Here is a 14,344-nt window from a genome sequence, read left to right as displayed (position 1 = left end):
TTTTTTTTTAATTGCTTTTTTGTTACTTGTAAAATATTTGTTTATCAAATAGGTACTGATAAAATATTTATTTATCAATTAGGTTCTTGTAGCTGATTCGGATAAATTTACATATCCTTTAGCAGAAACATGGGCTAGGTTAGTCCAATTGGTTCAGAAAAAAGGCGAATACTCGCATATAATTACTGCTTCGAATTCGTTTGGGAAAAATATTTTGCCGCGTGCTGCTGCATTGTTAGATGTTTCTCCAATCACAGATGTTATTGCTATTTCTGCTTCCAATCAATTTATCAGGTAATTAATTCTTAATAACTGTTTCAATTATGCTTAATTGGCTTTTGGTAATTGTGATTAAGTGATGATAGTTTCCATGACGGTAAGGTGTTGTTTTTATGTGCCAGGCCAATATATGCTGGAAATGCACTTTGTACTGTAAGATATAGTGGCTGCAATCCTTGTATGTTGAGTGTAAGGCCAACATCGTTTGCTGTCTCCATGGATTCATCAAAATGTAACGAAGCTCCTATTTCTCAGGTTGATCTCTCAACATTTGATGAAGGTTTGTTAAGCTTTTCTTGTTCATATAAGTTTTTGTTGGCTAGTCTTGGCTTTCTTTTGCTTGTGACCTTGTTTCATGTTCTTGTTGGATATCTTTGTGATGTGGAATTAATGTTTTAAATAGGTGATTTTTTTTATTGGAATGAGAAAGCATGTGTCTCATGATTGCTAACTATTTCAACACAGATTCTGTTGGTAAGTCTAGATACATAAATCATACAGCTCAGGATACAGATCGTCCTGATCTTGGAAATGCACAAGTTGTGATCACCGGAGGCCGGGCATTGAAAAGTGCAGAGAACTTCAAAATGATTGAAAAGCTTGCAGAAAAACTTGGTGCAGCTGGTAGGTCCCTAAAAGTACTATTCAAAATTAGACAATATCAAGTTGATGGGCTAGTTTGTTATGGGTTGGAATTATTTTATCAAGTGAATCATGGTGGTGGTGGTAAACAATTTTTTTTTTGAAGCTTCCTGAATCTTTCTGTTTTTTATAGTTGGTGCTACCCGTGCTGCTGTTGATGCGGGATTTGTTCCAAATGATCTCCAGGTAATATCTCCATTGCTACGGTGCTTCTTTCCAACCTCCAAATGATCTCCAGTTTGATATGTGTATTTGTGTTGTTTTGGCCTGAAAAGTGTTCCGTTGTCCCATGGACACCTTTTTTTGTGAGTCCTTAGTCTTTAATCGTGACTGCTTTGTTTTTCAGGTTGGTCAGACTGGAAAAATTGTTGCCCCAGAATTGTACATGGCTTTTGGTGTTTCTGGAGCAATTCAACACCTGGCTGGCATGAGAGATTCCAAAGTCATTGTTGCTGTAAATAAAGATGCAGACGCACCTATATTCCAGGTGACATTTGAAACCCATCAGCAGCCCCTCTCTCTATAACATCTCTCCACACACACACACACACACACACACTCTCCTTGAGTTGCAAAACTTTTAGTTGGATAGAAAAACAGTTAATTGATTACTTTAGATGAGCTAATAACTAGGTTCTGAGTGGGCCTTTTTATTTATTTATTTAATCCTGGTCTGTTTTCATAGTTTGCACCATCTTGTATCAGTATTCAAGTCATTTGTTAAGCTTTTCTTGTTCATATAAGTTGTTGTTGGCTAGTTTTGGCTTTCTGGTTTTGCTTGTGACCTTGTTTCATGTTCTTGTTGGATATCTTTGTGATGTGGAATTAATGTTTTAAATAGGTGATTTTTTTTATTGGAATGAGAAAGCATGTGTCTCATGATTGCTAAATATTTCAATGCAGATTCTGTTGGTAAGTCTAGATATGTAAATCATACAGCTCAGGATACAGAGCGTCCTGATCTTGGAAATGCACAAGTTGTGATCACCGGAGGCCGGGCATTGAAAAGTGCAGAGAACTTCAAAATGATTGAAAAGCTGGCAGAAAAACTTGGTGCAGCTGGTAGGTCCCTAAAAATACTATTCAAAATTAAAGAATATCAAGTGTATGGGCGTGTTTGTTATGGGTTGGGATTATTTTATCAAGTGAATCATGATGGTTGGTGGTAAACAAATTTTTTTTTTTTGAAGCTTCCTGAATCTTTCTGTTTTTTATAGTTGGTGCTACCCGTGCTGCTGTTGATGCGGGATTTGTTCCAAATGATCTCCAGGTAATATCTCCATTGCTACGGTGCTTCTTTCCAACCTCCAAATGATCTCCAGTTTGATATATGTATTTGTGTTGTTTTGGCCTGAAAATTGTTCATCACATGAAAACCTTGTAATACCTCTGAAAGATGTTTCAGCATATCACGGGTCCACTTGAGTATCACCATCATAACTATCCAATTCCGTTGTCCCATGGACACCTTTTTTTGTGAGTCCTTAGTCTTTAATCGTGACTGCTTTGTTTTTCAGGTTGGTCAGACTGGAAAAATTGTTGCCCCAGAATTGTACATGGCTTTTGGTGTTTCTGGAGCAATTCAACACCTGGCTGGCATGAGAGATTCCAAAGTCATTGTTGCTGTAAATAAAGATGCAGACGCACCTATATTCCAGGTGACATTTGAAACCCATCAGCAGTCCCTCTCTCTATAACATCTCTCTCTCCACACACACACACTCCTTAAGTTGCAGAACTTTTAGTTGGATAGACAAACAGTTAATTGATTACTTTAGATGAGCTAATAATGTGGTTCTGAGTTGGCCCTTTTTTTAAAAAAATTATCCTGGTCTGTTTTCATAATTTGCACCATCTTGTATTGGTATTCAAGCCTAACATTCCATAAGATATCACGGTAACTGTTATGGCTGTCAATTTAACCACCAGTTGCCCCTTCAATGCTCAACATAATGTGCAGTCCTGTGATCTTTCTGCATTTTAGGCTCTGTTCTTGGGATTCCAGATAGGCTTGACCTTGAAAAGGAAAAACTTAAATATTTTTTGATGCTGCTTTCAAAAGCAAGAAACAGGCAGTGAATTTCAGAACTTAAGTTGCAATTTGAATAAATTCCTTGCAGAATGACTATGTTTGATACTTGGTATTAGTCCTTTTCCTAAATGAACGTGCTCTTTGAGTGCAGGTAGCTGATTATGGGCTTGTTGGTGATCTTTTTGAGGTAATTCCGGAGTTGTTAGAGAAGCTTCCTGAGAAAAAGTAAACCTGGCAAATGGGTACTTCAACCCTTATAATGCTAACAGTCCTGTTCATCAAATTGTTCAAATTAAAGAAAATAAACATTAATAGTACGAAAGTGAACTTTGATTTCACTCAGACTTGTTGCCTCGTTATGTTTTCTGATGTGGGCGAAATGAAAAGTCAGTGCTGTACTGGCTGGTCAATATAAGAAAATAAGCTGCAATAATAGATGCCTCCCTGGTCTATCCTCGAGCACTGTGGTTCTGCATACGGATAACAATCCTGCAATGTCCATCAAAATTCCTCGGGTGAAAGAACTTTCCGAGTGGCGCTCCTTTTATCTCTTTTAACAGTTTAACTTGAAACTTCAGAGAGGGGAGACTAATGTTTGGGCCAGAACTTTTAACAGTTTAACTTGAAACTTCAGAGCGGCGAGACTAATATTTGGGCCAAAATTTTTGGGATTATAATGGATTTAACTCTAGAGTTTCTTTCAAAGTTTTGTAGTTGGGCCTTCATTACTGATCATCATGCTCGAAGACGATGTATGCAGAGAGTAAATATTTAAATTTATTATACGATAAGTAATGGTTAGAATATAAATATAGATGAAACTCGTAAATACCAACCACTTGATAACAAAATATTTCGTTCTTTTATCACCGGTCTTGTCACCCGTCCCACAAACAGACAATGCTCCATGGCAGGACCCACGCTATCTACTTTGTTTTCACTCCAGAATCAAAATGATTTCTGTGATGGGAGTAAAAAAAAAAAACAGAGAGCGCAAAAATCACATGTTGAATTATGGGGTGCATGTGTTGCATAAACTGAATAGTGAAAACGATATAATATAGTTCTCACAACCCTGCGACCACAAGCGCATCTAGTGTAGTGGTATCATAGTACCCTCCCACGGTACTGACCGGGGTTCGATTCCCCGGATGCGCAGCTTTTGGTTTTTTAGCAAGTGGATTATGTCATCCACCATCAACAAATATTGATAAAATGCCTCAGAATCCACTGAAGTTAAAATTTAATTTAGCTGTTTGGATTGAAAAGTGATAATTTTTAGATTTTACTAGGTTTTTTGAGCGAATAATATTTTTTAGGGGAAAAAAATACAAACTTTTCAAATGTGCCTTTTTTACAATAAAAATTCAAATTATAAACCAAAAGGCATATACATGTATTTAATTAAATAAATCAAGAATTATCTATGTTAATAAATATAAAAAAAATATTAATATATCTATTCAACTCATCTAACTTAGGTCGAATAACTATTTTTTTCTAACACAAATGAATTAATATGTATGTGTTATTAATAAAATTTTTAACTTGTACATAAAAAAATTAATACTTACATGTAATAAAATATAAGAAGATAATATATTTAATAAAGACATGTAAAATCATAAATTTATTTCAGTAAGAAAATATAATAGTGTTGTAATTGCTATATTAAAATACTATTTACTTAATTTTTGTATAAGAGTTTCTCAGGAAAAAAAAAGTGTACAGGAAAAAAACCCAAGAAAATGAAGATAAGAATAAAAAAAAAGGGTATAAATAGGCTACATAAAAAAGTGTATAGAAAAAAAAACTAAAAAAATATAAAAAAAATAACAAAGATAAAACAAGGGTTATAAATAGACCAAACATAAAATAATAAGAATATCAAGTATATAAAAAAAATATAAAAAACTTATTTTTAAAAAATAAAAAGAAATCCTTGAAAATTATAGATAAGGCTAAAATTTCAACTACTTCACTGCTCCAGAATCAAAATGATTTCTGTGATGGGGGTAAAAAAAAAAGAGCAAAATTCACATGTCAAATTATGGGATGCATGTGTTGCATAAACTTAATAATAAAAACGATATAATATAGTTCTCTCAACCGTGCGATCGCAAGCGCATCTAGTGTAGTGGTATCATAGTACCCTCCCACGGTACTGACCGGGGTTCGATTCCCCGGATGCGCAGCTTTTGGTTTTTTAGCAAGTGGATTATGTCATCCACCATCAACAAATATTTGATAAAATGCCTCAGATTCCACTGAAGTTAAAATTTAATATTTTTTTGGGGAAAAAAATACAAACTTTTCAAATGTGCTTTTTTTACAATAAAAATTCAAATTATAAACCAAAAGGCATATACATATATTTAATTAAATAAATTAAGAATTATCTACGCTGATAAATATAAAAAAATATTAATAAATATATTCAACTCATCTGACCAACTTAACTGTTGGTCAAATAATTATTTTTTTTTAATATAAATGAATTAATATATATGTATTATTAATATGTTTTTTAACAACATATAAAAAATATATTGTACATAAAAAAATTAATACTTACATGTAATAAAATATAAGAAGATAATATACTTAATAAAGACATGTAAAATCATAAATTTATTTCAGTAAAAAAATATAACAGTGTTGCAATTGCTATATTAAAATATTATTTACTTAGTTTTTGTATAAGAGTTTCTCGAGGAAAAAAAAGTGTACAGGAAAAAAACACTCAAGAAAATGAAGATAAGAATAAAAAAAAGAGGTATAAATAGGCTAAAGAAAAAAGTGTATAGAAAAAAAAGAAAAAAATTAAAAAAATTAAAAAAATAATAAAGATAAAAAAAGGGTTATAAATAGACCAAATATAAAATAATAAGAATACCAAGTATATAAAAAAAAATATAAAAAACTTATTTTTTAAAAATAAAAAGAAATCCTTGAAAATTATAGACCCGCGACAGCTAAAACTTCAACTACTTCACTACAGTAAAATTCCGTTTCTTTTATATAAAATTTCAGTATATAAAAATTAAAAATCATTAAATTTAATTTTTTTTGTTAAAAATTTATTTTTTATATATTTTGATATACTGATTTAAAAAATAATTTTAAAAAAATAAAAAAAATTAATATATTTTAATATAAAAAATATTTTAAAAATTAAATACAATAAAATTCTAACATAAAAAATATTTTAAAAACAATCACAATAATTAATCACATGCAATAAAATCTACTATTGAATGCTTTTTTCAAACTAAAGGCACAATTCGGAAAAAGAAGGGAAAAGAAACCTAATCAGATTACCGACCATATCCTGAATCCACTAGCCAGATTCATGGAGTGCAATCAATTACGGTTGTCATTTCTGCGGAGCAAGAAGGATGCAAACAAAAGAGGTAAAAAAAGGGGTATGAAAGGATGGACAATTGAGGGTTTTTGGACGGCAAGCAATGCCAAGTGAAGTGGGGAAATGGGTGATTGGGTGACTTCTCCGGGAGGGATAGTCGACATGACCTTGATTGGACTCTTTTTGTGCTGGTAGCCACCCACTCAAGGATGCTCCCAAAGCATTCCAATTCGCCATGTCTCGACGGAGGGGTCATTCATGAACACGTCTCTGTATGTTTTGCTGGCTTGGTCAGTACTTGCTGCTGTGTAACATTACCGTTCGTACATACCATTAACAGTGCTTCATGTCTCCATTTTATCTCGGGAGCGTTGTGAAAGTTAAAATAATATAGTTTTTATATTTTTAAATTTATTTATAACAGCAGTATACTAAAAAAGTAAAAATTTAAAGTTACAAATAAAGTCAAAATTATAGGGTCTTCAGTAAAATTATCTAAACCTTTTCAGGGTGCTTTATATAAAAAACAAAAATCCTCAAATATAAGGATGGGATTTATAATTTTTTAAAATTTTGGAGGCCATGACCCCTTCAAACAAGGCCCTGTTACGAGCTTCATTTGCCTTTCCAAACTTTTATGAGCAAGATTTTGTCGTCTGTGTGTGTCTATATATATATATATAGTTGGTCTTTGTGATTTAATTAGGTTGATTCATATACGGACATATCATATTTGTTTGTTTGTTTGTGAGTAAATCATTTTTTCTTATATGAAAAAGATAATATACAAAGGTACGAAAAGTCTACAAATAGATTAGACTAGCTCGTTACCACGTTTTGCGGATTGGATTAATTTAAAAAAGAAAATACAAAGGTACGAAAAGTCTACAAAAGTAAGGTATTGGTAACATTTTTCTAGTAAAAAAGGAATCTAAACTGCATGAAGATTGATTTTATATAATTTAATTGATATGATAGGTTAAAAAATAATTTGAATAATTAATAAAAATATAAGTAATTTATCTTAAAAAAATCAAGATAATATCCTTTTTTTTTAAATAATATTAAAACGATAATATATTAGATTGATCCAAGCTAATTTGTTAAATTTGTGACCTGGATCATGAGACCATGATAAAACAAATCAAAACAAATTATGAAACTTAATTCCTGATTAATTTAATGATAAAAAATAAAATTTAAAAAAATAACAAAAAAAAACCTGAGTAACATTTCAAACTTATAACTTAGATCGTGAGATAATAATAACCTCAATGAAAACAAATAAAAAATGAAATAAGTCAACTCAGGTTAACTTGCTAAACTCGTGATCAAGAACATAAAATTGTAATTACCTTATAGAAAGTACATCAAAATAAATTAAAAAATTTAATTTTTAATAAACTCATTATTAAAATTAAAATAAAATTAAAATCAATTTAAAAATATAATATAATAAAATAATATACATCTATCCGGATTAATCCATAAAACATGCTATCCAGGTTATAAAATTACTCGTGTAACTGATAACTTTCCTTCAGTGCCGTTATTTTTTAACCTTAGCTCCTCTCATGCATGGCTGAACAACTTCAAAAATCTTTGATTCCAGCTTGACAGCAGAAAATTATTTTGCATTTTTATATCTAGCCTCTTTCTTTACTGATAATAAATGTTCTTCTTTATTTTTATGTTTTGGAGCTTCTTTTTTTTTTTTTTGGATGGTGTTATTATTCAATGGGTTATTATTCCCGCTCCATATTTATAACCAATTATATTGATAAACCATGTAACCTTTTATTTTTATTATAACTATGGAGTATATTTTATATATAATCAAAATATTATTAGAATGTTGTTTTCTAATTATTAAAATTAAAAATCAATTAAAGACACATGCAGTAAATAAAAATTGCAGTTCTTAAAATGTTAATTATTCTATTAATTTGTTTAAATAAATATTTTAGTAGTGGATAATAGCCAAAAGGAAAAAAATGTACTATAACCAAATAACATTTTTTATAAAATTTGTTGAATGGAGATATTAAAAAAAAGTAAAATTTAATTATTGTAAATACAAAAAAAAGGAAGTGCTTATATAAAGCTGACTTCTTCTTCTTTTTTTTTTACTTAAAAGGAGGATATTTTAACAAAAACTAAAAGAGATGGTGATTTCAAGATGCATCATTTCATAAAATATTATTTATTTTAATAATAATTTTTTAATCATTTAAAATTTAGTTTATTAATAATTGAGTTTTATGATTTGTTACAATTTATTTTTTTATTTGGTTATTCCAATCACATAATTCATGTTGTGGGTTAAGTGTGTTAATTCAGTTGACTCAAGTTTTTTTTTTTATTGATATATATATTTAATTTTATCATTCAATATAGGTTGATAAGAAATTAGACTTTGTTGATTTTTTTTGTTTACTTTCTATTAAGTTATTCTTATTTTATAATTTGAATCACGAGTTTTTACGAGTTAACTTAAGTTGATCCATGTCTTTTATTGTGTTCTTTTTTAAATTGATTTTTTTTTTTCTGATTTATTCTTTGAGAATGGGTTAATTGAAAATTATATTTCATAATTTATTTTGATTTTTTTTATATGGGGTTATCTCAGTCTCATTACTCGAGTTGCGAGTTATCAGGGTAACCCATGTTGACTCGACTCATTTTCTCAATTTTTGTTTCTATAAAATTATCATAATCTTATGACCTAGATCATATCTTTGGCAGGATAACCTAGATGGATTTTTTTTCATTTTTTTTTCAATTTTATTTGTTAACATTGAGTTAATTGAGAATTGAGTTTCATAATTTGTTTCAATTTATTTTTTATAGGGTTATCATGTTCTCATAACTCAGGTCATGAATTTAACTGGTTAATTTTAGTTATTTTTTAATTATTTTTTATTTCATTCTTCAACATTAAGTTGATTGAGAATTAGATTTTTTAATTTTTTTTAACATGTTTTATATAGAGTTATCATGGTTTTATAATACATGTTGTGAATTTAACAAGTTAACCAAAGTTGACCTAAATTGATCAATATATTATCCTTTTAATATTTTTTTTAAAAAAAGATATTGTTTTGAATTTTCTTAAATCACATTATATTTTTATTGATCATTCGGGTTATTTTTGAATCCATCAAGTTGATCAAATCACTTCAAGTTAACCCCTATATAGTTTAAAAAAATTTACTAGAAAAAAAATATTAACAACACTTAAATAATGTTTTTTAGTTAATACAAATTTAATCTATAACACATGTCAATAATCTAGGTAAGTCCTAAAGGCATTACATATGGGAAACTCTGGGAAAACAAATCCCACAGCTATCCTCTTGAACAATAGAAAAGCAACCTGAAGGAATACATGTAAAGTGATGAATGATAGAGGAAATGAAAAGACATGATGAGCAAGTCAGTCAGCACAGTGATTGGATTCTCTAAAAACATGAACCATTTAACATTGCCAAGATTTCTGAATCAATTGACAGACTCACTGTAACTGTTATCGGGAATAAGTAGAACTGCAGTCCTTGAATCTGACTCAAGAACATCTGTATAACCTTTATCCCAAGCCAAGGATAAAGGTTATAGCCCACAATTCTGTCCGAAGAGAAAACTATGCAGCTTGAGTTACGTAAATTAGGAAAGAAAGGAAAATCAGGAAGAGATTGAATGAAAAGAGTTTGAAAAATACTCTAAAAGCCGTAGATAATCTTCAACAGAAGAAAAGGAGAACAATCTCTTTATTATATTTTCAAAATATCAAAGCTTACTGAAAAACAAGCTAGGCAATTTACCTAAACTTTGATTCTTAAAAAAAATAAAATCTTATAAATAATTATAGAGTTAATATAAAATTCAATTTACATTAGTTTTTTTTTCTTTTTAAATAATAATTAAAGAACAAACACCAATATTGTCGTCAAAACCGTGAAGACAAGCACCAGTATATATATAATCTCGAAAAACTCCACCTGCAACAGCTATATTAAATACCACTACTCCACCTTGAATCTGACCCTAAAATTGAATCCCAACACCTTTTTAATCTTTTACGAAAGATTGTGGATTTGTTTATTGAAAAACAGCACATCTAGAAGAATTTAGGGAAATGACATAGTTTAAAGAAAACAACTATTCTAAATTGACCATGATTCAAAATCATAGTTTTAATATAAGCATTACTACTAGAAAATTTACAAATACAAATAGAAATATTGATGGAATGTTTTTGTTAGTAAATTACAGTGAATTTTATTGACAAAAATATTTTCTCGGTATATACTGAGAAAATTACAGTGAAAGAAAAAGGAATTAAAACAAAACTAAAAAATACGATGACGTGCTAATATTCATACCGACAATATTAATATCATCGGTAAAATCAGTCCTTAAACTTATTGGTAAACTATTCTCTTCTCTCTAATACTGTTCATTATGTCAATTATAAAAGATATCACCAACGAATTAATTTTGTCAGTATTTTCTATAAAACTCTAGAACTATTCACTTCTCAATTGCACTATTAATTACTGTTCTTTACAGATGAAATTACATATAAATTGAAAAGTCATTGGTTATATTTGAGGGGTTTTTGAGAATTTTTAATTAAATTTAAATTAAATATTATAGATAGAATCACTGATGGATTGAGAAGATGTTAATAATATTTGGAGGGTTTCTGAAAATTCTTGATTAAATTAAAATTTTAAATTAAATATTATAAACTAAATCGTCGACAAAATAATTAAAAATATTAATATTTAATTATTCATCAGTAAACCTATTAGTAAATTACCTCAATAAAAAAACTAGAATCTCTCATTTCACAATAGACATGCCTCCTCCTCTTCTTCTTCTTCTCTCTTTCTCTTATGTAAAAAACATCAACATCCTTTTTTCTCTCTCTCTTCTCTCCTCTTCTCCCCTCAACTCTTCCTCTCATTTACGCTCAAGTATGTCTTTTTCTCGTCCTTTTCTTTTCTTCTTAGTTTTTTTTATTAACATACTTTATGAACTTTTTTTTTTCTCCTCTCAGCTTCACTTGCAACTACATTAAAATAAGATTTTTTTTCTTTTTTTTGTGTGTTTTTTTCATTATATTTGTTTTTTTATTTTTTATTTTTTATTCTTAATAATTGTATGAATGTTATTGTAGGATTTTATTTTTATATGAAATCAATTTTGTTTTTTAATTTTGTTGTTCAATTTCAATTTCAATTAAATTATTTATTTGTTGCTAGATTATGGGTTCTTAAATACATTTTCTAGGTTTGGTGGAAATTTTTTTAGTTAATTTATTTATTTATTTATTTTTGTTGTTGTTGTTGTTTATTTTTTTTTGTGTTCTTTATTTGTTGAAATTTATTTGAGTTGATTTTTTTTCAAGCAACTTAGTTCCTGAGTATTATGGAGTATTGATTTATATTAATTTAATTATTTTCTAATTATGTTAAAATGATTTTTTTAAAATATTTTTAAATAATCACCAACGGAATTGCATACGATATTTATATCGGTTATGACAAGCTTCTCAAGGAAAATACCAATGAAATGAAGCAAGTAAATAAAATTTTAATATGTCTTTTCTGTCAGTAAATTCATCGGTAATAAATATTTTTTATTACTGATAAACTCACTGATAAATCAAAAATTACTGATTAAAATTTTATTAATGAAGTATTTTTGTCTGTAATTTAATTAGTAAATTCATTGCTGATAGAATGATAACATAAATACTGATAAAAATTTTGATAATAAATATAAGAATTCTGTAGTGCACAATTCAAAATCATTGTTTTAATGTATGGCTTTCTATTATTGTTATTGTGACTGGGGGTATGGTAGACAAGTACTCCTGCAAGTTTTTAAGGGAGCACAACATATAAGTATCCAACCAATGTATCAAAGTAAAAGACATCATTAGGTAGATACATGATACCCATCAAAATTCATTGATATCAATCCTATTTATAAAACAAACTGTGATGATAATATTCTATTCCTTTAGAATTTCAATTGGATTTTTAAACAATGATTTCAATTATTGTGTAACAAACAAGAGTTATCATACTTCAATAATATATAAAAATATATAAAAGCAATAATATTAATAATAAATATATAAAAACTATGAATAATATTAATAATCACTGCCTCATGTTTATCTGGAAAAAGACATTAGAGTAATTGAATTCGAATTACTACACATGTAATAAAAAAAATCAAAAACAAATGTTGATGTCAAGTCTAAATCGCCTAATGAATCTAAAAGGATTAATGATAAAAGAGAAAGAGTGTTAAAAACATAAACTATCATAAATAAATAAAAATAATAAATAAATATTTGAAATAATCGAAATTCAAACTCAAATATCAGATTTAATAATAATTAAAAAAAAAACTTAAAACAAAACTAGGCTCTACCTAACATAGTAAATGTGCCTAGACCAAAGGTGTGTGTCATGCATATTGCCAACAATATTAATAATGTCAACATAACCAAAGTTTGAAACTAGAGAATCACATGCAAAAGATAAATCTTTATAATTAACCCTCCTAAATTTAGGAGTTCGGCGGTCACATGTCCTTTAATGATGGTAAGTTACAAAAATAATTTTAATTTTAAAATGTAAAAACGTTATTATCATTAGTGGTTGTTTATAAATATTAATAATAATTAATAATAACTAATTTTATTAGAGGTTTTTAATAAAATTATGATTTTTATTAGCGGTTGAGTAAAAATTTATTATTTCTTCAACAATCATTATCTTTAAATCTTTTACCAAACTAATAAAAGACTGAGGAATATTGTGAATGGGAATTAAGGAGATTTTTTGAATTGAACTAAAGAGGATATACATGCGAGAGAATAATGAGATGATAATTAATAATGACGTGTCGGGATAGTAGGCACAGATATATGTGGTGCTGTAGTTGTTCCAATTTGGCTGCATTGCCACATTTTTAAATTATTGTTTTTTAATGGATTATATTCAATTTCATCCTCACAATAATAGAGGAGTCAAACTAAAATTGTTCCTCTCTTTGTATTGGAGATTCAAGTCATATAAAATTAAAAGTCTCACTTCCAAAGCAAGAGGAAAAAACCTTAGAAATATATAATCTTTTTTTTTTATCATTAATTCTGAAACAAAATTAATATATATATATATATATATATTATTGGTGTGAGATTTCTCCTTGTGGTGCACGCTTCAACTGCAAGTGAGTATTTTTTTATTTTTGGAAAGAGGATAAATAATAGAATTAATTAATACAAGAAGAAATCCTCCTCCTCTTCTTCACTGAAAAATCCCTCAAATTTTATATTTTGGTCTTCTAGAATAACTAAATTAGCTATTGAGATGTTTAGGTATGAATGATTAAGGGCAACTTGAGGAGTATAATTGTTAGGTTGTTTGGTGGACTAGCTCATTCAAACCAGAAGCAAGGTTCCATTGCAGGCCTGAATTGCCTTAAAAAATTGAAGATAAAAAAAAATCTCATTATACATCCAAGAAGATACCTAATTATTCATTTTTAATTAACTTTAACACTTCGGAGGCAAAATTATGGTGAAATTATTTGAATGAGCTGAAAAATAAGTAGGTAATACATGATTTATTTCCCGTTAATACAACTCCATGATGTGCTAAGCAATACAATTCGAAGAGAATAGAAAGAAACATTGTTCATTGTAAAACCTTGTTTATGCCCTTGGTTATTTAATTGCTTAATACTCCATCATGATGGCATATAGGAGGGGAACTCTAACTAAAAATTGCAGCACTTCCGTCAACTTCTGCTCCATCACCCTCTAATCCAAAAAAAAAAAGAATTTGCTTCCTCCTCCTCTATATCTCTAGGTTTAAATTGCGTTTTCGCATATCCCTTTGTCTCGAGAAGCAATTTTGCATGAAATTAAATTGCGTTTTCGCATATCCCTTTGTCTTGAGAAGCAATTTTTGCATGAAATTAACATATATATATATATATAT

The 14,344-nt window shown here is 28.6% G+C and overlaps 1 protein-coding gene and 2 non-coding genes across 3 annotated transcripts in view; all 3 read left to right on the top strand.

Annotated features, from left to right (window-relative positions):
• ETFALPHA (electron transfer flavoprotein alpha) overlaps positions 1-3,295 on the top strand; it is an 8,466-nt gene extending 5,171 nt beyond the window's left edge. The window contains exons 2-7 of the mRNA XM_011032643.1: positions 83-294; positions 402-559; positions 1,825-1,983; positions 2,139-2,191; positions 2,439-2,579; positions 3,105-3,295. Of these exons, the coding sequence (XP_011030945.1) occupies positions 83-294; positions 402-559; positions 1,825-1,983; positions 2,139-2,191; positions 2,439-2,579; positions 3,105-3,182 (801 nt within the window). The 3' untranslated portion in view covers positions 3,183-3,295. The remainder of the gene's footprint in view (positions 1-82; positions 295-401; positions 560-1,824; positions 1,984-2,138; positions 2,192-2,438; positions 2,580-3,104) is intronic.
• A 745-nt stretch (positions 3,296-4,040) lies between these two features.
• Positions 4,041-4,111, top strand: TRNAG-CCC (transfer RNA glycine (anticodon CCC)). The gene has a single exon. It is a non-coding gene; the product is annotated as a tRNA-Gly (tRNA).
• A 965-nt stretch (positions 4,112-5,076) lies between these two features.
• Positions 5,077-5,147, top strand: TRNAG-CCC (transfer RNA glycine (anticodon CCC)). The gene has a single exon. It is a non-coding gene; the product is annotated as a tRNA-Gly (tRNA).
• Positions 5,148-14,344: the final 9,197 nt, after the last annotated feature.

The sequence above is a fragment of the Populus euphratica genome, unplaced genomic scaffold (assembly GCF_000495115.2).
Source record: "Populus euphratica unplaced genomic scaffold, PopEup_1.0 scaffold95.1, whole genome shotgun sequence".
NCBI classification, from domain to species: domain Eukaryota; kingdom Viridiplantae; phylum Streptophyta; class Magnoliopsida; order Malpighiales; family Salicaceae; genus Populus; species Populus euphratica.
The sequence above is the reverse complement of the archived record's forward strand: the minus strand, read 5'-3'. Positions and strand labels throughout refer to the sequence as shown.